This window comes from Lichenostomus cassidix, unplaced genomic scaffold (genome assembly GCF_008360975.1).
Source record: "Lichenostomus cassidix isolate B80296 unplaced genomic scaffold, HeHo_3.0 HiC_scaffold_34, whole genome shotgun sequence".
Lineage (NCBI taxonomy): Eukaryota > Metazoa > Chordata > Aves > Passeriformes > Meliphagidae > Lichenostomus > Lichenostomus cassidix.
Window position 1 is genome coordinate 739,750 of NW_028147431.1, and position 23,883 is coordinate 763,632.

Consider the following 23,883-nt stretch of genomic DNA (forward strand, 5'->3'; position numbering starts at 1 on the left):
TCTGGGATTTTGGGGGAAATCTTTGGGATTTTGGGGAGAATCTCTGAGATTTGGGTGAATCTTTGGGATTTTGGGGGGAATTTCTGGGATTTTGGGGGAATCTTTGGGATTTTGGGGAAAATCTCTGAGATTTGGGGGAATTTTTGGGTGAATCTCTGGGATTTTGGGGAGAACCTTTGGGATTTTGGGGTGAATCTCTGGGATTGGGGTGAATCTCTGGGATTTTGGGGTGAATTTCTGGGATTTTGGGGAAATTTTTGGGATTTTGGGGGGAATCTTTGGGATTTTGGCAGAAATCTCTTGGATTTTGGGGTGATCTTTGGGATTTTGGGGTGAAACACTGGGATTTTGGAGGATTCTTTGGGATTTTGGGGAGAATCTTTGGGATTTTGGGGGAACCCAAAACCCCACAAACCACCACACCCCAAAACCCACAAAAACAAACCAACCAACCCAAAAAATCCCCAGATTTTGGGGGAAAATCCCTGGAACCCAAAAACCCCCAAAAAACCCCAACACACCCCCAAACAACCCAAACCCAAACACCCAAAAAAACCCACCCAAACAAACCCCAAAAAACCCCAACACCCCAACAACCCACCCAAACACCAAAAAAACCCAACCCAAAACCCCAAACAAAACCCACCCAAAACACCCAACCCACAATTTTGGAGAAATCCTGTTTTGGCATTTCCCCTGGAATTTCAGGGAATCCCTGGATTTTGGGGTTTCCTAATAGAGATTTTGAGGGATTTCCCATGGGAATTTTGGGGGAAATCCCTGGATTTTTGTATTTCCCATGGGAATTTTTGGATTTCCCATGGGAACTTTTGTATTTCCCATGGGAATTTTGGGGGAAAATCCCTGGATTTTGGTGTTTCCCATAGGAATTTTGGGGAAAATCCCCGGATTTTGGTGTTTCCCATGGGAATTTTGACATTTCCCAGGTGTATTTTCGGGCTCCCCACGGGGATTTTGGGAGAAATCTCTCGTTATTGTCATTTCCCGTGGGAACCCCACAGATTTTTTTGGGATCTCCTAATTTTTTGGGGATCTCCCGGGACATTTTGGGATCCCAAATCCGGATTCGTCGCCCCCCAGGTGACGACACCTCGCTGGACATCTTCAGGGACATCTCGCTGATGGCTTCTGACCACCCCGAGAAGCTGGCCAGGCCCCTCCCCCCCAAACACGCCACCCTCTAGCCACGCCCCTCATTTGCATAGCCACGCCCCTCATTTGCATAGCCACGCCCCCTTCGAGAAAATAAAGGATGGGGTTGGAATTTTTTTTTGGAAATTCTGAAATTTGTGTGGGGTTGAGGTGAAATTTGAGCTCGTGGTGGTTGGGGGGAGTTGAAATTTGGGGAGGAAAACTGGGATTTTGGGGGGAAAACGGTGAAAATGCCAGAAAAAGGGTGAGAATTGCAGGAAAAAAGGTGAAAATTGCGTTTAAAATGGTGAAAATGCCATTGAAAAAGGTGAAAATTCCAGAAAAAAGGTGAAGATTCCAGAAAAAAGGTGAAAAATCCGGAAAAAAGGTGAAAATTCCGGAAAAAAAAGAAAATTCTGGAAAAAAGGTGAAAATTCCGGAAAAATGTGAAAATTGCAGGAAAAAAGGTGAAAATGCCACAAAAAAGGTGAAAATTCCGGAAAAATAGGTGTAAATTCCAGAAAAAAAAGGTGAAAATCCCAGAAAAAAGGTGAAGATTCCAGATAAAAAGGGTGAGAATTCCAGAAAAAAAGGTGAAAAATCCATTAAAAACAGTGAAAATCCCTGAAAAACTGGGAAAATCCAAAAAAAAAGGGCAAAAATCCCATTAAAAATGGCAAAAATTTCCATAAAAAAGGCGAAAATCCCAGAAAAATGGCGAAAATCCAATAAAAAATGGTGAAAATTCCATTAAAATGGCAAAAATCCCTTCCCCTCCCCCACCCTAATTAGGATAATCCAAACTGCCCCTCCCCCACCCCCAAACCCCCAAAAACGACCCAAAATGCCCCAAAATGCCCCAAAATGACCCAAAAATGACCCAAAAACGACCCAAAAACGACCCAAAATGCCCCCAAAATGACCCAAAATGCCCCAAAAATGACCCAAAAATGACCCAAAATGACCCCAAATGCCCCAAAAATGACCCAAAACGACCCAAAAATGACCCAAAATCCCCAATCTTGTCAGTTTTGGGGTTCCAGAAGGTTCCGGGAGGCGGCGGGGGGGTGGGAGGGGGGGAGGGGCCAGGGAGAGCAGGAGGACACTTCCGGTCAGCAGGAAACCTCCGGCGGTCAGGAAGGAGACAGTGAAGTCACCGGTGACGTCATGGAGCCAGCCTGGGGAAATCCCAAAAAAAAAATCCCAAAAATTATAAAAAAAAACCCCAAAAAACCAGAAAACAGAGAAAAAAAAACCCCGGAGTTAAAAAAAAAAAAAACCAAAAAAACCCCAAATCAAAAACCTTAAAAATTTTTAAAAAATCCAAAACCCCAAAAAAAATCCCCAAAATTAAAAAAACAAAACAGAAAACAGCGCAAAAAACCCCCAAAGTTTAAAAAAAACCAAAAAAAACCCAATCAAAAAGCCTAAAAATTTTTTAAAAATCCAAAAATCCCACCAAAAAATCCAAAAAAATTTTTAAAACCCAGAAAATGCGCAAACCCCCCAAAGTTTAAGAAAAACAAAAAAACCCAAATCAAAAAGCCCAAAAAATTAAAAAAATCCAAAACCCTCAAAAAATCCCCAAAATTAAAAAAACCAAAACCAGAAGACAGTGCAAAACTCCCAAAGTTTAAAAAAACCCCAAAACCCAAATCAAAAAGCCCAAAAATTAAAAAAATCTAAAACCCCACCAAAAAATCCCAAAAAATTTAAAAAAACCCAACAGAAAACAGCGCAAAACTCCCCAAAGTTTAAAACAAACAAACAAAAAAAACCCAAATCAAAAAGCCCAAAAATTACAAAAAAATCCAAAACCCTACAAAAAAATCTCAAAAATTGAAACAAAACAAACAACAACAACAACAAACCCACCCAAAAAAAAAAAAAAATATAAAGCCAAAGAAAACCCCTAAAATCCCAAGGAAACCCCTAAAAAACTGCAAAAAGACCCTAAAGCCACCCCAAAAATCTTCCCCATAAAACTGAACATCCCAAGAAAAAACCCCAAAAGGCAAATAAACAAAAAAACCCCAAAAGGCCTCCCCACAAAAAGAAAAAAAAACTCCAAAAATTCCCCCAAAAAAACCCCAAAATCCCAAAAAACTCCCCCATAAAACCTCAATCCCCAAAAAAAACCCAAAACGACAACAAAACCACCAGAAAACTCCCCAAAAAATCCCAAACCCTCCAAAAATCCTCAAAAAAAACCCCAAAAAATCCCCTAAAAAAAACCCAAAAAAAGCTCTGAAAATCCCAAACTGACCACAACCCAAACTGCCCATTGCCCCAAACTGACCACACCCCAAACTGACCCCAAAACCCCAAACTGACCCCAAACTGACCCCAAACCCCCAAACTGACCCCAAACCCCCAAACTGACCCCAAACCCCAAACTGACCCCAAACTGACCCTAAACTGACCCCAAACTGACCCCAAACTGACCCCAAACTGACCCCAAACTGACCCTAAACTGACCCAAATGACCCCAAACTGACCCCAAACTGCCATTCCCCCAAATTGACCATTTCACCCCAAACTGACCCCAAACTGACCCAAACTGACCCCAAACTGACCCCAAACCCCAAACTGCCCTAACCCCCGAACGACCATTCCCCCAAACTGACCATTTCCCCAAACTGACCCCAAACTGACCCAAACCCCCAAACTGACCCCAAACTGACCATTTCCCCCAAACTGACCCCAAACCCCCAAACTGACCATTCCCCCAAACTGACCACAACCCAAACTGACCACAGGCCCCCAAACTGACCATTCCCCATAACTGCCCAAACCCCCAAACTGACCATTCCCCCAAAACTGCCCCCAAACTGACCCCAAACTGACCCCAAACCCCAAACTGACCAAACTGACCCCAAACCCCAAACTGACCATTCCCTCCAAACCCCCAAACTGACCCCAAGCCGCCCATCCCCCCCAAGCTGCCCATGCCCCTACCGGCCAGCGGCGCCCCCAGCAGTGACCCCACGCTCTCCACCATCTGCATGACCCCGATGGCCGCCGGGGCAGCTCCTCCTCCCACCACTTCAGCCACGCCGGCGAACTGCAGCGGCGCCACGGCTCCGGCCGACGCCCCGTAGGCCGCGGCCAGCGCGGTCATCGTCCCCGGCGTCGTCCCCAACGGCGTGGCCATCGCCGCCAGCCCGGCCAGCGCCGTCCACCCCGACAGGTGCCGCAGCGACGCCGCGGCCGGCCGAGCCGCCAGCCAGCCGGCCAGCACCCTGCCGGCTCCGTCCGCCACGGCCATGGCGGTGACCACGGCGGCCGCGCCGGACGTGTCGCGGCCCAGCTCGACGGCCCGGCCGGCGCCGTGGACGAAGGGGACGTAGTAGCCGGCGTCCAGCACGGCGCAGGCGGCGGCGTAGCGCAGGAAGGGGCCGTGGCGCAGCAGCCGGACGCCGGCCGGAGCGGCGCGGCGCGGCTCCTCGGGGACGCCGCGGGGCGGCCGCAGCAGGGCGGCCGAGGCCACCAGGTGGAGGGAGACGGCGGCCAGCAGGAGCAGAGCGCCGCGCCAGCCGTAGGCGTCCAGCGCCAGCGCCAGCAGCGGGCCCAGGGCCAGGCCGGACACGGCCGCGCCGGACACTGCCAGGCCGGTGGCCAGCGGGCGGCCAGTGGGGAACCAGCGGGAGATGGCGCCCAGCGTGGGGGTGAAGGAGAGTGACCAGCCCAGGCCTGGGGAGAGGGGGAAATGTGGGGTTCTGGAATGTTCTGTGGGATTCTGGAATGTTCTGTGGGTTCTGGAATGTTCTGTGGGGTGAAGGAGAGCGACCAGCCCAGGCCTGGGGGAGAGGAGGAAATGTGGGGTTCTGGAATGTTCTGTGGGGTGGTGATGGAAAAAATGGGGTTCTGGAATGTTCTGGGGGTGAAGGAGAGTGACCAGCCCAGGCTTGGGGAGAGAGGGGGAAATGGGGTTCTGGAATGTTCTGTGGGTTCTGGAATGTTCTGTGGGTTCTGGAATGTTCTGGGGGGTGGTGATGGAAAAAATGGGGTTCTGGAATGTTCTGGGGGGTTCTGGAATGTTCTGTGGGTTCTGGAATGTTCTGGGGGGTGGTGATGGAAAAAATGGGGTTCTGGAATGTTCTGTGGGGTTCTGGAATGTTCTGTGGGGTGGTGATGGAAAAAATGGGGTTCTGGAATGTTCTACAGGGTGAAGGAGAGGGACCAGCCCAGGCCTGGGGGAGAGGGGGAAAATATGGGGTTCTGGAATGTTCTGTGGGTTCTGGAATGTTCTGTGGGGTGGAGGAGAGCAACCAGCCCAGGCCTGGGGGAATAACAGGGTTCTGGAATGTTCTGTGGGTTCTGGAATGTTCTATGGGGTGAAGGAGAGTGACCAGCCCAGGCCTGGGGGAGAGGGAAAATATGGGGTTCTGGAATGTTCTGGGGCTTCTGGAATGTTCTGGGGATTCTGGAATGTTCTGTGGGTGAAGGAGAGGGACCAGCCCAGGCCTGGGGGAGGGAGGGAAAACATGGGGTTCTGGAATGTTCTGTGGGGTGGTGATGGAAAAAATGGGGTTCTGGAATGTTCTATGGGGTGAAGGAGAGTGACCAGCCCAGGCCTGGGGGGATGGGAAAAGAATGGGGTTCTGGAATGTTCTGTGGGGCAGTGAGAGAAAGGTTTGGGTTCTAGAACATTCTGTGGGGTGGGGAAGGGGGAAATGAGTGGTTCTGGAATGTTCTGTGCGGCGGTGATTGAAGGATTTGGGCTCTAGAACATTCTGTGGGGTGAAGGAGAGTGACCAGCCCAGGCCTGGGGGAGAGGGGGAAATGGGGTTCTGGAATGTTCTATGGGTTCTGGAATGTTCTGGGGGTGAAGGAGAGCGACCAGCCCAGGCCTGGGGGAATAACAGGGTTCTGGAATGTTCTGTGGGGTTCTGGAATGTTCTGTGGGGTGGTGACGGAAAAAATGGGGTTCTGGAATGTTCTGTGGGGTGGAGGAGAGGGACCAGCCCAGGCCTGGGGGATAGCACGGTTCTGGAATGTTCTGTGAGTTCTGGAATGTCCCTCCCAGTTCCCTCCCAGTTCCCTCCCAGTTCCCTCCCAGTCCATCCCAGTCCATCCCAGTCCATCCCAGTCTCTCCTAATCCCCTCCCAGTCCCTCCCAGTCCATTCCCAGTCCCTCCCAGTCCCTCCCAGTCCATTCCCAGTCCATCCCAGTCCATCCCAGTTCCCTCCCAGTCCATCCCAGTCCATTCCAGTCCATCCCAGTCCATCCCAGTCCATCCCAGTCCCTCCCAGTCTCTCCTAATCCCCTCCCAGTCCCTCCCAATCCCCTCCCAGTCCCTCCCAGTCCCCCCAGTACCTGTCAGCCCCCCCAGGCTCAGCACCAGTAGCTCCAGTCGGGTCGCCAACGCCCCCAGCACAAGCCCCGCCCCCGCCATGGCCCCGCCCACCATGGCCACGCCCCTCGGGCCGAACCGCGCGCTGAGCGCCGCCGCCAGCGGGCCTGGGGAACTGGGCTTACTGGGAGCACTGGGAGCCGCTGGGAGCCGCGGCCGGTGCTCCCAGTGACCATTCCCAGTGCTCCCAGTGCTCCCAGTGACCGTTCCCAGTGCTCCCAGTGACCATCCCAGTGCTCCCAGTGCTCCCAGTGACCGTTCCCAGTGCTCCCAGTAACCATTCCCAGTGCTCCCAGTGACCGTTCCCAGTGCTCCCAGTGACCGTTCCCAGTGCTCCCAGTGCTCCCAGTGACCGTTCCCAGTGCTCCCAGGAACCGTTCCCAGTGCTCCCAGTAACCATCCCAGTGCTCCCAGTAGCCATTCCCAGTGCTCCCAGTGCTCCCAGTGACCGTTCCCAGTGCTCCCAGTGCTCCCAGTAACCGTTCCAGTGCTCCCAGTGTTCCCAGTGCCTCCCAGTAACCATTCCCAGTGCTCCCAGTAACCATTCCCAGTGTTCCCAGTGCTCCCAGTAACCATTCCCAGTGTTCCCAGTGCCTCCCAGTAACCATTCCCAGTGCTCCCAGTAACCATTCCCAGTGCTCCCAGTAACCATTCCCAGTGTTCCCAGTGCTCCCAGTAACCATTCCCAGTGTTCCCAGTGCCTCCCAGTAACCATTCCCAGTGCTCCCAGTAACCATTCCCAGTGCTCCCAGTAACCATTCCCAGTGTTCCCAGTGCTCCCAGTAACCATTCCCAGTGTTCCCAGTGCTCCCAGTGACCGTTCCAGTGCTCCCAGTGCTCCCAGTAACTGTTCCCAGTGCTCCCAGTGACCGTTCCCAGTGTTCCCAGTGCTCCCAGTAACCATCCCAGTGCTCCCAGTAATACTTCAGTGCTCCCAGTTTTTGCTCCCAGTGCTCCCAGTGACCATTCCCAGTGCTCCCAGTGACCCCAAGATGATTTCCAGTAACCATTCCCAGTTCCATCCCAGTCCCTCCCAATCCCCTCCCAGTCCATCCCAGTGCTCCCAGTATAACTCAATTCCATCCCAGTCCACCCCAGTTCCCTCCCAGTCCATTCCAGTATAACCCAATCCCATCCCAGTTCCCTCCCAGTCTCTCCCAATCCTCTCCCAGTCTATCCCAGTCCCTCCCAGTATAACCTAATTCCCTCCCAGTCCCTCCCAATTCCATCCCAGTCCATCCCATTCTCCTCCCAGTCCCTCCCAATCCATTCCCAGTTCCCTCCCAGTCTCTCCCAGTCCATCCCAGTTCCCTCCCAATCCCATCCCAGTCCATCCCAGTATAACCCAATCCCATCCCAATCCCTCCCAGTTCCCTCCCAGTCCATCCCAGTCCATCCCAGTCCCTCCCAGTCCATCCCAATCCTCTCCCAGTCCCTCCCAGTCCCTCCCAGTCCCCCCCAGTCCCCCCTCACCGCCGAGCTGCAGCGCCGCTAGGGGGCAGGATCCCACCCAGGCGGCGGCGCGCGCCGGAGCCCCGAAGGCGCCCCCTAGCGGCGGCAGGCAGAGGCCGAGCGCGCGCAGCGAGCCGCTCACCAGCGCCACCTGCAGGAACGCGCCCGACAGCGCCGGGAGCGCGCCCGGCGGGAACGGGGAGCGGCGAGCCAGCGTGGGGACACCGGGGGACACTGGGGACAGCGGGGGACACGGGGGACACGGGGGGACAAGAGGGGACACCGGGGGACACGGGGGGACAGCGGGGAATGGGGTCAGGGGGTCACGGGAGCGCGCCCGGGGGGGGACAGGGGCTGTGGTGACACCTTGGGGACACCGGAGGGGACACTTGGGGACAAGGGGGACTCGGGGACAAGAGGGACACCGGGAGAGACCAGAGAATGGTGTCAGGGGTCACGGGAACCCGCACGGGGACAGAGGGGGACAAGGGGACACCGCGGGGACACCAGGGGGACAGTGAGGGGATCAGGACACTGGGGGACAGTGAGAGGACAAGAGGGGACTCGGGAACAAGGGGGCCACAGAGGAATGGGGTCAGGGGGTCACGGGAACGAGCGCGGGGGACAGAGGGGGACAAGGGGACACCGCGGGGACACCAGGGGGACACTGGGGACACTCGGGGACAAGCGGGGGGACACTGGGGACAGTGAGGGGACACTGAGGGCACTCGGGGGGGACTCGGGGACAAGAGGGGACAGCGGGGAATGGGGTCAGGGGCTCACGGGAGCGCGCAGGGGGACAGGGACTCTGGTGACACCGAGGGGACACCGGAGGGGACACTTGGGGACAAGTGGGGGACTCGGGGACAAGAGGGGACACCGGGAAATGGGGTCAGGGGTCACGGCAGTGCACACGGGGACAGAGGGGACAGAGGGGGACAAGGGGACACCGGGGGGACAGTGAGGGGACTCAGGGGGACACCGGGGGACACCGTGGGGACACCGGAGGGACACGGGGGTGACGCGGGGACAAGAGGGGACACAGAGGAATGGGGTCAGGGGGTCACGGGAACGCGCGCGGGGGGACAGGGGGACACAAGGGGACACCGGGGGACACCGCGGGGACACGGGGGGACACGGGGGGCACAGTGAGGGGACACTGAAGGGACACGGGGACAAGAGGGGACACCGGGAGAGACCAGAGAATGGGGTCAGGGGCTCACGGGAGCGCGCAGGGGGGGACAGGGACTCTGGTGACACCGAGGGGACAGCGGGGGGACACTGGGGGGACACTAGGGGGACAGGGAGGGGACACGGGGGACACTTGGGGACAAGAGGGGACACCGAGGAATGGGGTCAGGGGGTCACGGGAACCCGCCTGACAGCGTCGGGAGCGCGCACGGGGGGATGGGGACACCGTGGGGACACCAAGGGACACTGAGGGGACACTGGGGAACACCGAGGGACACTCGGGGACAAGAGGGGACACCGAGAAATGGGGTCAGGGCGTGACAGGAGGTCACCCAGAGGTGCCACGGGAGGCTAACTGGGGATACTGGGAGGAACTGGGAGGTCACCCAGAGGTCACCCAGAGGTCACCGGGAGGTCAGGAGGTCACCAGAGGTCAGAATTTTGGGAATTTCGGGGCGATGTCCCCAAATTGGGCACTGGTCACCAGCAGCCTGGGGACAGAGGGACCCGGGGGTCAGCGGGGGGTCACGGGGGAGGGATTTTGGGGGGTCTGGGGGGCTCAGGGCTCCCTTGGGGGTCCCGGGGGATTTTTGGGGTGTCCAGGGGGGATTTTGGGGGTGTCCCGGATGATTTTTGGGGTGATTTCGGGGGTCCCAGGTGATTTTGGGGTTTCCAGGTGATTTTTGGGATGTCCAGGGGTGATTTTGGGATGATTTTGGGTGTCGAGGACTGATTTTGGGGTGATTTTGGGGTCCAGGGGGTGATTTTGGGGTTTCCAGGTGATTTTTGGGGTGTCCAGGAGGTGATTTGGGGGGTGTCCCGGATGATTTTTGGGGTGATTTTGGGGGTCCCAGGTGATTTTGGGGTCTCCAGGGGGTGATTTTGGGGTCTCCAGGTGATTTTGGGGTCTCCAGGTGATTTTTGGGATGTCCAGGGGGGATTTTGGGATGATTTTGGGTGTCGAGGGGGTGATTTTGGGGTGATTTTTGGGGTGTCCAGGGCTGTCCGAGTGTCCAGGGGTGATTTTGGGATGTCCAGGGGTGATTTTGGGGTGATTTTGGGGGTCCAGGGGTGATTTTTGGGGTATCCAGATGATTTTTGGGGTGATTTTGGGGGTCCCAGGTGATTTTGGGGTCTCCAGGGGGTGATTTTGGAGTGACTTTGGGATGATTTTGGGGCTCCAAGGGTGATTTTGGGGTGCCCAGAGCTGATTTTGGGGTGATTTTGTGTGTCTAGGGGATGATTTTGGGGTCCCAGGTGATTTTTGGGGTGTCCAGGGCTGATATTTGGGGTCCAGGGGTGATTTTGGGATGATTTTGGGGTGTCCAGGGGTGTCCGAGTGTCCAAGGGGTGATTTTGGGGTCTCCAGGGGGTGATTTTGGGGTTTCCAGGTGATTTTTGGGATGTCCAGAGGGGATTTTGGGATGATTTTGGGGGTCCAGGACTGATTTTGGGGTGATTTTGGGTTTAGAGGGGATGATTTTGGGGTGATATTGGGGTGTCCAGAGGTGATTTTGGGTGTCCAGGGGTGTCCGAGTATCCAGGGGTGATTTTGGGGTGATTTTTGGGTGTCCAGAGGAGATTTTGGGCTGATTTTGGGCTGATTTTGGAGTAATTTTGGGATGTCCAGGGACTGTCCAAGTGTCCAGAGGGTGATTTTGGGCTGATTTTGGGGAGTCCAGGGGGTCATTTTGGGGGTCCGGGGGTGATATTGGGAGTCCAGGGGTGATTTTTGGGGTGTCCAGGAGCTGTCCGAGTGTCCAGGAGTGATTTTGGGGAGTCCAGGGGTGATTTTGGGGAGTCCAGGGATGTCCGAGTGTCCAGGGGGTGATTTTGGGATGATTTTTGGGGGTCCAGTGGTGTTTTTGGGTGTCCAGGGGCTGATTTTGGGGTCAGAGTGTCCAGGGGGAGATTTTTGGGGGGTCCAGGGGTGATTTTTGGGGTGTCCAGGGGGGTAATTTTGGGATGTCCGGGGATGTCTGAGTGTGCAGGAGTGATTTTGGGGTGATTTTTGGGTTTCCAGTGGGTAATTTTGGGGGTCCAGGGGCTGATTTTGGGGTTATTTTGGGCTGATTTTTGGGTGATTTTTGGAGTCATTTTTGGGTGATTTTGGGGTGATTTAGGGCTGATTTTAGGGCTCATTTAGGGCTGATTTCGGGGTGATTTTTGGGCTGATTTAGGGCTGATTTTGGGACGATTTTTGGGCTGAATTTGGGATCATTTTCGGGCTGATTTTGGGGGGTTTCAGGCTGATTTTTGGGGTGATTTTGGGATCATTTTAGGGCTAATTTCGGGCTGATTTGGGGGTAATTTTGGGCTGATTTCGGGCTGATTTTAGGGTGATTTATTGATGATTTTGGGGTAATTTTGGGCTGATTTTGGGCTGATTTTAGGGTGATTTTGGGCTGATTTTAGGGTGATTTTGGGCTGATTTTAGGGTGATTTCGGGATGATTTTGGGGTGATTTAGGGCTATTTTAGGGCTGATTTTAGGGCTGATTTCAGGCTAATTTTGGGGTGATTTTTCGGCTGATTTTGGGCTAGTTTAGGGCTGATTTCGGGACGATTTTAGGGCTGATTTTGGGGTTATTTTGGGCTGATTTCAGGGCAGATTTAGGGCTGATTTTGGGGGTAATTTTAGGGATGATTTTGGGCTGATTTTGGGGTCTCCAGGGGGTGATTTTGGGCTAATTTTGGGGCTGATTCTGGGCTGATTTTAGGGCTGATTTCGGGGTGATTTTAGGGCTGATTTTGGGCTGATTAAATGCTTATTTCGGGGTGATTCTGGGCTGATTTTTGGGGCGATTTTGGGATGATTTCGGGATAATTTCGGGCGGATTTCGGGCTCATTTTGGGCAGACTTTGGGGTAATTTTGGGCTGATTTAGGGCTAATTTCGGGCAGATTTTGGGCAGATTTGGGCTGTCCGAGTGTCCATCGCACTCCCTACCTGCTCCGGCCGGTTGGGTTTGAGGGGCGAAGTCCCCTGGTGGGGGAGGGGCGGTCAGGGGGGTCACCCTGGGGTGGGGGAGGGGCGGTCAGGGGGTCACCCCGGGGTGGGGGAGGGGCGCTCGTTAATCACTGATCGACCCCCAACCCCCCCCGAGGGCAAAGGGCGGGGAAAGGGGCGTGGCTTGGCCAGCTTAGCCCCGCCCACTGTTTTGCCCTCATCCAACATGGCGCCGCTCAGGCCACGCCCCTTTCCCCTCACGAAAATGGCGCTATTTCCTAGCCCCGCCCACTATTCGCCCTCACCCAATATGGCGCCGCTCAGGCCACGCCCCTTTCCCCTCACAAAAATGGCGCCATTTCCTAGCTCCGCCCACTCTTCGCCCTCACCCAATATGGCGCCGTTTAGGCCACGCCCCTTTCCCCTCACAAAAATGGCGCCATTTCTTAGCCCCGCCCACTCTTCGCCCTCACCCAATAGGGCGGTGGCGCTCAGGCCACGCCCCTTTGCCCTTACCCAAGATGGCGCCGCCCTCACCCAAGATGGCGCCGCCGGTTCGCGCCCTGGCCCCGCCCCCCGCGCAAGGCATGCCGGGAGAGAGGGGATTCCCCAGCGCGTGCGGCGCGGGAGCGGCCGGAGGTACCGGATTTGGGGGATTTTGGGGATTTTGGGGGAAATTTGGGGGATTTTGGGGATTTTGGGGTTTTGGGGATTTGGGGAACCTTTGGGGGCCTTGGGGCCTTGGGTTGGGGTTTTGGGGGGGTCTTTCTTTGGGTAGTGTCCTTGGGGTCTTTTTATTGGGGCCTTTGGGGCCCTTTGGGCCTTTGGCCCTGGGGGTCTTATTTGGGGTCTTTTTGGGGTCGTGGCCCCTTGGGGGGCCTTTGGCCTTTGTGGCCTTTTCGGGCCTTTTGGGGCCTGGCCCTTGGGGCCCTTATCTTGGGTCTCCTGGGGGCTCTTGGGGCCTCTGGGCCTTTTGGGGGCTTTTGATGCCTTGGGCTTTCAGGCCTTGGGCCATCTTGGCCTGGGACTGGGGAACTTGGGCCTTGGGCCAAAGCGCCTGGTCTTAACTGGGCCTTGGGGCAGCTTTGGGCCTTCACTGGTGCTCAGGCCTTGGGCCTTTGGCCGGTTTGGGGTTTTCCGGGTCCCTTGGGGGTCTTCCTTTTGGATAGATAGTCTGGGGGCCTTATCAGGCCTTGGGGCCTTTGGGGGTCATTCTTGGAGCGCCTGGGGGCTTTCCAGGCTTGGGGGCACATATCTGGGGTTTTGGGAGGGTCAGGGCCTTTGACTGTCTTGGGGAGCCCTTTTTTCAGGCATTCTTACCCTTGGGGCTCTTCCAATATCCTGGCCTTGGGGTCTTATTGGGGTCTTATCTATTGAAATTTGCCTTGGGCCTCGAATTTTCCTTGGGGGTTTTGGGGCCTTTGGGTTTTTGGCCTTTTGGGTTGTCTGGGGTCTTTCTTGGCCTTGGGGGTTTTTCTCCGGGGCCTTGGGGATCTGGGCCTTGGGCCTTCCGGCCTTTCCGGGTTTTCATCTTGGGGTCTCTTGGGAAAATCTTGGGCCCTTTTGGGGCTTTTTGGGCGCTTTGGGTGCCTTGGGGGTCTTAACTGGGGCCTTTGGGGGCCTTGGGCCTGGCACTCTTTGGGGCCTCTACGAGCGTCTGGGGGCCTCCTGGCCTGGCCTCTCAGGCCTGGGGCTCCTTCCGGGTCCCTGGGGGCCTTGGGCCGGGTCCCTGGGGGCCTTTTTGGGCCTTGGGGCCTTCTTGGGGCCTTGGGGGTCCTTGCAGTGTCTTGGGGTCTTTCCAGGCTCTTTTGGGGTTTGGGGTCTTTTGGGCACATGGCCTGGATTTTCTTTGACTGCTCCCAGAGCCCAAATTTTAGGCATTCCTATTTGGGGAGCCTCCTTGGTCCCTTTTGGGTGGAGCTCAATTTCTGGGTTTTTTGGGGCTGGGGCCTTTGGGCCTTTTGGGGGTTGGGCTTTCCGGGCCCTTCTGGGTCTTGGCCTTTGGGTCTATCTGGGGCCTTGGGTGCTCTTCCGGCCCTGGGGTCTTGGTCTTTGGGGCCTTGGGGTCTTTCTGGGGTCTTGGGGGTTTCTTTTTGGCCTTTGGTGGATGTCTGGGTGCTTCTCTGTGGGCCTTATTTCTTGGGGCTTTTCCGGGCTTTCTGGGCCTTTGGGCCTTTGGGGAAGGTCTCTTCTGGGGTCTTATTTGGCCTTGATGGCCTGGGCCTTACCTGGCCTTTTCTTGGGGGCCTGAGCCCTGGGATCTTGGGGCCTTTTCTTGAGTGTCAGGTCTCTTGGCCTTTCTTGGCCTTTTAGGCGTGGAGCCTCCGGGGCCTTATCTGTGGCTTTTCGGCTTCTTGGGCTCTTGGGGCCTGATCTTGGCTCCTTTCCGGCTCTTTGGGCCTTTGGGGCTCTTTGGGGTCTTTGGGGTCTTGGTATTTTGGGCCTTTGGGGCCTCTTCTTGGGGCGTCTTGGGGCCTTTCTGGCCTTCTTGTCTTGGGCGGGTCTGTCTTGGGCCTTGGGGGTGTGGAATTTTGGGGTTTTTTTGGGGTTTTTGGGAGGTTCGGAGGGAGAATTTGGGATTGCTGAGAGTTTGGGAGTTTTGGGGAATCCTGGGGGTGAATGGGGGAGGAGGGGAAAACCCCAAAATTGGGGAGAAAACCCCAAAATTAGGCGGAAAAACCCCAAAATCAGGGGAGAAATCCCAAAATTGAGGTGAACACCCCAAAATTGGGAGAAAAAATCCCAAAATCGGGAGAAATATCCTAAAATTGGGCGGAAAAACCCCAAAATCAAGGAGGAAAATCCCAAAATCAGGGAAAAACACCCCAAAATCCGGGGAAATATCCCAAAATTGAGGGAAAAATCCCAAAATTGGGGGGAAATATCCCAAAATCAGGGGGAAAACACCCCAAAATCCAGGGAAATATCGTGAATTTGGGAGGAAAAAAATCCCAAAATCGTGGGGGAAACCCTAAAATTGGGGGAAATATCCCAAAATCGGTGGAAAAATCCCAAAATTGGGGGGAAAACACCCCAAAATCGGTGGAAATATCGTAAAATTGGGAGGAAAAAAATCCCAGAATTGGGCAAAATATCCCAAAATCAGGGGAAAAATCCCAAAATCAGGAGAAATACCCCAAAATCGGGAGGAAAAACCCCGAAATCAGGGGGAAACACCCCAAAATTGGAGGGAAAAATCCCAAAATTGGAAGGAAAACACCCCAAAATTGGGAGAAATATCATAAAAGTTGGGGGAAAACCCCAAAATCAGGGAAAAAAATCCCAAAATCGGGAGGAAAAACCCCAAAATTGAGGGAAAACACCCTAAAATCAGGGGAAATATCCCAAAATTGGGCGGAAAAAACCCAAAATTGGAGGAAAAACCCCAAAATCAGGAGGAAAAACCCCAAAATTGGGCGGAAAAAACCCAAAATCGAGGGGAAAAATCCCAAATGGGGGGAAAAACACCCCAAAATTGGGGGGAAAACCCTAAAATCGCAGGAAATACCCCAAAATCGGGAGGAAAAACCCCCAAAATCAGGGGGAAATATCGTAAAATTGGGGGGAAAACATTCCAAAATCTCAGGAAAAATCCCAAATTTGGGGCGAATATCCCAAAATCGGGGGAAATACCCCAAAATTGGGGGGAAATACTCCAAAATCAGGGGAAACACCCCAAAATCTGGGGGAAAAATCCCAAAATCAGGAGGAAAAACCCCAAAATTGGGCGGAAAAAAACCCAAAATCAGGGGAAATATCCCAAAATAAGGGGGAAAATTCCAAAATCAGGAGAAATACCCCAAAATCGGGAGGAAAAACCTTAAAATCTCAGGAAAACACCCCAAAATCGGGGAAATATCCCCAAATTGAGGGGAAATATCCCAAAATCGAGGGGAAAAATCCCCAAATCGGGAGGAAATATCCCAAAATCAGGAGGAAAAAACCCCAAAATCGCGGGAAACATCCCAAAATTGGGGGGAAAAAATCCCAAAATCAGGGGAAATATCCCAAAATCGGGAGGAAAAACCCTAAAATCGCGGGAAATATCCCAAAATCTCGGGAAAACACCCCAAAATCAGGGGAAATATCCCAAAATTGGAGGGGAAACACCCCAAAATCAGGGGAAACACCCCAAAATCAGGAGGAAAAACCCCAAAATTGGGCGGAAAAATCCCAAAATCAGGGGAAATATCCCAAAACCTGGGGGGAAAATCCCAAAATTGGAGGGAAATACCCCAAAATCGGGAGAAAAACCCCAAAATCTGGGGAAAAAATCCCAAAATCGGAGGAGGAAATCCCTCAAAATTGGGGTTTGGGGGGAATTTGGGATTTCCCCAAAATGAGGGATCGATCAGAATGGGGAGAAACCCCAAAATTTCCCAAATTTTCCCCAAAATTTTGCCCAAATTTGGCTCATTTTGGGCTCAATTTTACTTCCGGGGGGCGTGGCTTAGCGAGGGGCGTGGTCTGGGGTGGCCACGCCCCTTGGCTTGGAATTTTGGGGACACACCTCCCAAAAATTGGGGTTCGGGGATCCCAAAAAAAGGGAATTTCCCCCAAAAAAGGGATTTTTTCTCCCAAAATAAAGAAATTCTCCCCTCAAAAAGAGAATTTTTCCCAAAAAAAAGGGGATTTCCCCCCAAAAATGAGGGAATTTCCCCAAAAAAAGGGAATTTTCCTTCCAAATAAATGGAATTTTTCCTCCAAAAAAGGGAATTTTCTCCCAAAAAAGGGAATTTTTCCCATAAAAAAGGATTTTTCCCAAAAATAAGGAAATTTCTCCCAAAAAAAGGGAATTTTCCCAAAAAAAGGGAATTTTCCCCCCAAAAAGGGAGTTTCTCCCAAAAAAAGAGAATTTTCCCCAAAAAAAGGGAATTTTTCTACCAAAAAGGGAATTTTCCCAAAAAAAGGGAATTTTCCTAAAAAAAAGGAATTTCCCCCCAAAAATTTGGGTTCAGGGATCCCAAAAAAAGGGAATTTTCCCTAAAAAAAGAGAAATTTTTTCCTGAAAAAGGGAAATTTTCCCCCAAAAAAAGGAAATTTTCCCCCCAAAAAGGGAATTTTCTCCAAAAAAGGGAAATTCCCCGAAAATTTGGGGTTCAGAGATCCCAAAAAAAAGGGAATTTTTCCCCAAAAAAAGGGAATTTTCCCCCCAAAAATGAAATTTCTCCCAAAAAAGGGAATTTCCTCCAAAAATTGGGGTTCAGGGATCCCAAAAAAAGGGAATTTTCCCCAAAAAAAGGGAATTTTCCCCACAAAAAGGGAATTCACCCCAAAAATTTGGCTTCAAGGATCCCAAAAACAAAGGAATTTTTCCCCAAAAAAAGGGAATTTTCCCCAAAAAGGGAATTTTCCCCAAAAAAGGGAATTACCCCAAAAAAAGGAATTTTTTCCCCAAAAATTGGGGTTCAGGGATCCCAAAAAAACGGGAATTTTCCCCCCAAAAAAAGGAATTTCCCCAAAAAAGGGGAATTTCCTCCAAAAAATTGGGGTTCAGAGATCCCAAAAAAAGGGGAATTTTTCCTAAAAAACCCGAATTTTCCCCCCAAAAAAGGGAATTTTTTCCCAAAAAAGGTAATTTTTCCCCAAAAATTGGAGTTCAGGGATCCCAAGAAAAAGGGGAATTTTCCCTAAAAAAAGAGGAATTTTCCCCAAAAAAGGGAATTTTTTCCTAAAAAAGGGAATTTTCCCCCCAAAAAGAGAGTTTCTCCCAAAAAGGCAGTTTCTCCCAAAAAAAGAGAATTTTCCCCAAAAAAAGGGAATTCACCCCAAAAATTTGGCTTCAAGGATCCCAAAAACAAAGGAATTTTTCCCCAAAAAAAGGGAATTTTCCCCCAGATAAATGGACTTTTCCCCGAAAAAGGAATTTCCCCCAAAAAAGGGAATTACCCCAAAAAAAGGAATTTTTTCCCCAAAAATTGGGGTTCAGGGATCCCAAAAAAAAGGGAATTTTCCCCCCAAAAAAAGGGAATCTTTCCCAAAAAAAGAGAATTTTTCCCAAAAAAAGGGAATTTCCTGCCAAAAAAGGCAATATCACCCAAAAAAGGGAATTTCCCCAAAAAAAGGCAATTTTCCCCCAAAAAAGGAAGTTTTCCCCCCAAAAAAGGGAATTTTCCCAAAAAAAAAGAATTTCCCAAAAAAATTGGAGTTCAGGGATCCCAAAAAAAGGGAATTTTCCCTAAAAAAAGGGGAATTTTCCCCCAAAAAAAGAGGAATTTTCCCCATAAAAGGGAATTTTCCCTAAAAAAGGGAATTTTCCTCCCAAAAAGAGAGTTTCTCCCAAAAAAAAGAGAATTTTCCCCAAAAAAAGGGAATTTTTCTACCAAAAAGGGAATTTCTCCCAAAAAAAGGGAATTTTCCCTAAAAAAAGAGAAATTTTTTCCTGAAAAAGGGAAATTTTCCCCCCAAAAAGGAAATTTTCCTCCCAAAAGAGGGAATTTCCCCAAAAAGGGAATTTTCCCCAAAAAAATGAAATTTCTCCCAAAAAAGGGAATTTCCTCCAAAAATTGGGGTTCAGAGATCCCCAAAAAAAGGGAATTTTCCCCAAAAAAAGAGGAATTTCCCCAAAAAAGGGAATTTTCCCTAAAAAAAGAGAAATTTTTTCCCGAAAAAGGGAAATTTTCCCCCAAAAAAGAGAATTTCCCCCCCAAAAAGGGACTTTTCCTCAAAAAAATGGGAATTCACCCCAAAATTGGGGTTCGGGGATCCCAAAAAAAAGGGAATTTTCCCCCCAAAAAAGGGAATTTTCTCCAAAAAAGGGATTTTTCCCCAAAAAAAGAAGATTTTTTTCCCCAAAAATAGAGAATTTCTCCCAAAAAAAGGAAATTTTCCCAAAAAAAGGGAATTTTCCCCAAAATAAAGAAGTTTTTCCAAAAAAAGGGAATTTTTCCCAAAAATAGAGGAATTTTTTCCCAAAAAAAGGGAATTTTTCCCAAAAAAATGGAATTTCCCCCAAAATTTGGGATGGCCCCTCCCCCAGGGCTGCCCCTCCCCCACCATGGCTGAGGATTTGGAGCCACTTTTGGAAGGAGAAGGATTCCTGGATTTGTGGAAAATGTGAGTTTTGGGGGAATTTGGGGGATTTTGGGAGGTTTTTTGGGAATTTTTGGGGAGATTTTTGGGGGTTTTGGGGTTTTTTTGGAGTTTTTTTTGATTTTTTGGGTTTTTTGGGGTTTTTTTTTTATTATTTGTGGTTTTTGGGGATTTTTGGGGGATTTTAGATTTTGGGATTTTTGGGAACTTTTGGGGATCTTGGGGGATCTTTTTGGGAATTCTTGGGGAGACTTTTTGGGGGCCTTGGGGTTCTCTGGAGCCTTTGGGATCTTTTGGTTGGGAGTTTTCTACTTTGGGGGCTTTGAGACTTTCGGGATTCTGGGATCCAAAGACTGTGAATTTTGGGGGCCTTTGGGGATCTTTTCTATTCTTTAGGGATCTTTTCATTCTTCAGACTTTGGGCTCTTTGTGATCTGGTCTTGGGGTCTTTGGGGATTTTTGGGGAATCCCTTGGGGTTTTTTCCGGATTTTTTGGGGTTTTGGGGATCTTCAGACTTTCCTGGGCTTTTCGGATTTTGGGGGAATCTTTTCGGATATTTTGGGATCTCTTGGGAGTTTTGGGGGCTTTAGACTTTGGGCTTTTTGGGATGTCTTGGAGACCTCTTTTGGGGCTTTGGGGATCTTTGGTTTTTTGATGATTATCTTAGGTTTTTGGGGCTTCTGATTTTTAGGATTTTGGGGTTTTTGGGGTCTTTGGGCTTTGGATTCTTGTGATCTTTTTCTGATTTTGGGGACTTCTTTTCGGGATTGTTTGGGGTCTCAGATTTTTGGGATTATTTTGTGGCCTTTGGGGATTTTTTTTATCTTTTTGGGGTTTTGGGATCTTTAAGGCCTTGAACCTTGGAATTTTGCCTTTGTAGACTTTTTGTTTTCTAGAATAATTTTCTTGGCAGATTGGTTCATGATTTTGGCCTCTTGGGGATTTTTGTAAATTTTTCAGGATCTTTTTGGGAATTTTTGGGATTTTTTGGGGGGATCTTGGGATCTTTTATGCTCTGGCTCCTGTGATCTTGGGAATCCCTTGTGACTTTTTGGGATTCTTTTGGGATCTTGATCTTTGGGATCTTTGGATCTTTGGGATCTCTTGGGGTCAGATCTTTTGTGACTGTCTGGGGATCTTGGGGTTTTTTGGAACTTTGGGGGGCTGGGTGTTTAGGTTTTGGGATCTTTTGGGACTTGATGTTCTTGGTCTTTCCGGACTTTTAGGATCTGGGGACTTTTTCCTGGGACTTTTTGGGGCCTTGGCATTTCTTAAAAACCCTTGGGAAATCCTTTGTGATCTTGGGGATCTTTTGGAGATCTTCCTGATTTTTGGGGACTTGGCCTTTTGGATTTTGGGGGCATTTGGGGTTTTGGGAATCGGATCTTGGGGATTTTGGGGATTTTGGGTGTTTTTGGGGAGTTTTGGGGGATTTTTTTGGTTTTTTAAAAATTTTTTGGGGATTTTTTTTATTTTTCGGGGAGTTTTGGGGGATTCTCGGTGGTTTGGGGGATTTTGGGGATTTTTTTGAGGATTTTTAGGGTTTTTGGGGATTTTTGGGTGTTTTTGGGGATTTTTTGGGGGATTTTTTAGTAGATTTCTTGGAGATTTTTTGGGGGTTTTGGGGATTTTTTTGGGAGGTGGGGGAGGGGTCATGGCCTTTGACCCCTGGGTGACCTTTGACCCACTGACCTCTCCCCTCCCCCCAGGTTACCGGATAACATCAACTCCATCCCGGAGGAGCGTCTGGACTGGGTGAGAGAAAAACCCAAAATTTGGGGAAATTTAACCCAAAAATTGGGAATTTAATCCAAAAATTGGCAATTTAACCCCAAAATTGGAGAAATTTGTATTGAAATTGGGAGAATTGAACCCAAAAATTGGGGAACTTTAATCCAAAATTGGGGGAATTGAACCCAAAATTGGGGAATTGAGCCCAAAATTGGAGAAATTTAATCCAAAATTGGGGAATTTAACCCCAAAATTGGGGAAATTTGTATTGAAATTGGGGAAATTGAACCCAAAATTGGGGAATTTTAATCCAAAATTGGAGAATTGAACCCAAAATTGGGGAATTTATATCGAAATTGAGGAATTGAACCCAAAAATTGGGGAATTTGTACTGAAATTGGGGGAAATTTGTACTGAAATTAGGGAAATTTATAGTGAAATTGGGGGAATTGAACCCAAAATTGGGGAAAATTTGTGCTGAAATTGGCAAAATTTATACTGAAATTGGGGGAATTTAGCCCAAAATGGGGAATTTGTATTGAAATTGGGGAGTTTAACCCAAAAATTGGGAAAATTTGTATTGAAATTGGGAAAATTGAATCCAAAATTGGGGAATTGAACCCAAAAGTTGGGGAATTGAACCCAAAAACTGGGAATTTAACCCAAAAATTGGGGATTTAACTCAAAATTGGGGAATTCGTACTGAAATTGGGGGAATTGAACCCAAAAATTGGGGAGTTTAACTCAAAATTGGGCTATTGAACCCAAAAATTGGGGAATTTAACCCAAAATTGGGAATTTAACCCAAAAATTGGGGAATTGAACCCAAAAATTGGGAATTTAACCCAAAATTGGGGAATTTGTACTGAAATTGGGGGAAATTTGTACTGAAATTAGGGAAATTTATATTGAAATTGGGGGAATTGAACCCAAAAATTGGGAATTGAACCCAAAATTGGGGAATTTAACCCAAAATTTGGGATATTTGTATTGAAATTGGGGGAATTGATCTGAAATTAGGGAAATTTATAGTGAAATTGGGGGAATTGAACCCAAAAATTGGGGAGTTTAACCCAAAATTGGGCTATTGAACCCAAAATTGGGGAATTTAATCCAAAATGGGGAAAATTCTTACCGGAATGGGAAAAATGGGATTTTCCCACCCAAAAAGGGTCCCAGGTGTCCCCAGACTCCCCAAAATGGGATTTTCCCCCCAAAATAGATCCCAAGATCTCCTAAAAATGGGATTTTTAGGGGCAAAAAATGGGATTTTTCCCACAAAAATAGGATTTTCCCTCCCCTAAATGGGATTTTCACCCCCAAAAATGCCATTTTCCCCCCCAAAATCACCCTAATACCCCCAAAAATGCCATTTTTGCCCCCAAAATGGGATTTCCCCCCCCAAAAATGACGTTTCCCACCAAAATGCTATTTTTCCTCCCCAAAAATAGGATTTTCCCCCCAAAAATGGCTTTTTTTCCCCAAAAAAATGGGATTTCTCCCCAAAATGCCATTTTTCCCCCCAAAAATGAGATTTCTCCCCCAAAATGATCCCCAGAATCCCCAAAAATGAGATTTTCCTCCCCAAAAATTGGATTTTCCCCGTAAAAATGCCATTTTTCCCCCCAAAAATGGTGGTTTTGGCCCCAAAAAATGCCATTTTTCCCTCCAAAAATGCCATTTTTTCCCCAAAAAATGAGATTTTTTCCCCCCAAAAATAGGATTTTTCCCAAAAAATGAGATTTCACCCCAAAAAATCCCATTTTTCCCCCCAAAAAATAGGATTTTTCCCAAAATTTCCTATTTTCCCCCAAAAATGTCATTTTTTTCTCTCCCCCCCAGGAGCTGAGCTCCCTCTGGGTTCCCCTGGAGCTCCAAAATGGGATTTCCCCAAAAAATGAGATTTTTCCCCCCCAAAATGAGATTTCTCCCCCAAAATGATCCCCAGAATCCCCAAAATGAGATTTTTCTCCAAAATGAGATTCCCCCCATGCTATTTGCCCCAAAAATGCCATTTTCCCCCAAAAATGCCATTTTCTCCCCAAAAATGAGATTTTTTCCCCCCAAAAATGAGATTTTTTCCCCCAAAAATAGGATTTTTCCCCAAAAAATGAGATTTTTCCCCCAAAAAATGAGATTTTCCCCCCAAAAATGCCATTTTTTCTCCAAAACATGAGATTTTTTTCCCCAAAAAATAAGATTTTTCCCCAAAATTGCCATTTTCACCCCAAAAATGAGATTTTTTTCTCCCAAAAGTGGGATTTTCTCCCCAAAAATGCCATTTTTCCCCAAAAAATGAGATTTTTTCCCCCAAAAAATGGGATTTTCCCCTCAAAAATGCCATTTCCTCCCCCAAAAATAGGATTTCCCCCCAAAAAATGCCATTTTTTCCCAACAAATAATGAAGATTTTTCCCCCCACAAAAATAGGATTTTCCCAAAAAATGAGATTTTTTCCCCCAAAAATGCCATTTTTTCCCCAAAAAATGAGATTTCTCCCCCAAAAAATAGGATTTCTCCCCCAAAAAATGAGGTTTCTCCCCCAAAAAAAGGCTTTTTTTCCCCCCAAAAAATAAGATTTTTCCCCAAAAAATCTCATTTTTCCCCCCAAAAAATAAGATTTTTCCCAAAAAATCCCATTTTCCCCCCAAAAATGGGATTTTTTTCTCCCAAAAATGGGATTTTCTCCCCAAAAATGCCATTTTTCCCCCCAAAAAACGGCATTTCACCCCCAAAAAATAGGATTTTTCCCAAAATTTCCTATTTTCCCCCAAAAATGTGATTTTTCTCTCCTCCCCCAGGAGCTGAGCTCCCTCTGGGTTCCCCTGGAGCTCCAAAATGGGATTTTTCCAAAATGAGATTTTCCAAAAATGAGATTTTCCCCCAAAAATGAGATTTTCACTCAAAATGATCCCCAGAATCCCCAAAATGAGATTTTCCCCCCAAAAAATGGGATTTTCCCCCCAAAAATGCCATTTTTTCCCAAAAAATGAGATTTTTTCCCCCAAAAATGCCATTTT

General features: G+C 49.4%; 3 protein-coding genes and 1 long non-coding RNA gene across 4 annotated transcripts in view; 3 read left to right on the forward strand and 1 right to left on the reverse strand.

Annotated features, from left to right (window-relative positions):
• ACAP1 (ArfGAP with coiled-coil, ankyrin repeat and PH domains 1) overlaps positions 1 to 1,252 on the forward strand; it is a 39,717-nt gene extending 38,465 nt beyond the window's left edge. The window contains exon 23 of the mRNA XM_085045060.1: positions 1,102 to 1,252. Within this exon, the coding sequence (XP_084901186.1) occupies positions 1,102 to 1,205 (104 nt within the window). The 3' untranslated portion in view covers positions 1,206 to 1,252. The remainder of the gene's footprint in view (positions 1 to 1,101) is intronic.
• LOC146423078 (monocarboxylate transporter 13-like) lies at positions 1,236 to 8,295 on the reverse strand. The gene is made up of 5 exons (XM_085045061.1): positions 7,983 to 8,295; positions 6,473 to 6,616; positions 4,111 to 4,845; positions 2,011 to 2,330; positions 1,236 to 1,256 (listed from the first exon to the last, which is right to left on the reverse strand). The coding sequence occupies exons 2-5, from the start codon at positions 6,564 to 6,566 to the stop codon at positions 1,236 to 1,238; spliced, it is 1,170 nt and encodes a 389-aa protein (XP_084901187.1). The 5' UTR covers positions 6,567 to 6,616; positions 7,983 to 8,295.
• LOC146423079 (uncharacterized) lies at positions 6,617 to 7,164 on the forward strand. The gene is made up of 3 exons (XR_014847662.1): positions 6,617 to 6,721; positions 6,872 to 6,935; positions 7,124 to 7,164. It is a non-coding gene; the product is annotated as an uncharacterized LOC146423079 (long non-coding RNA).
• A 4,370-nt stretch (positions 8,296 to 12,665) lies between the features above and the next one.
• Positions 12,666 to 23,883, forward strand: part of TP53 (tumor protein p53) — a 26,152-nt gene continuing 14,934 nt past the window's right edge. Inside the window, exons 1-3 of the mRNA XM_085045062.1 lie at positions 12,666 to 12,739; positions 19,080 to 19,156; positions 20,843 to 20,908. Of these exons, the coding sequence (XP_084901188.1) occupies positions 19,098 to 19,156; positions 20,843 to 20,908 (125 nt within the window). The 5' untranslated portion in view covers positions 12,666 to 12,739; positions 19,080 to 19,097. The remainder of the gene's footprint in view (positions 12,740 to 19,079; positions 19,157 to 20,842; positions 20,909 to 23,883) is intronic.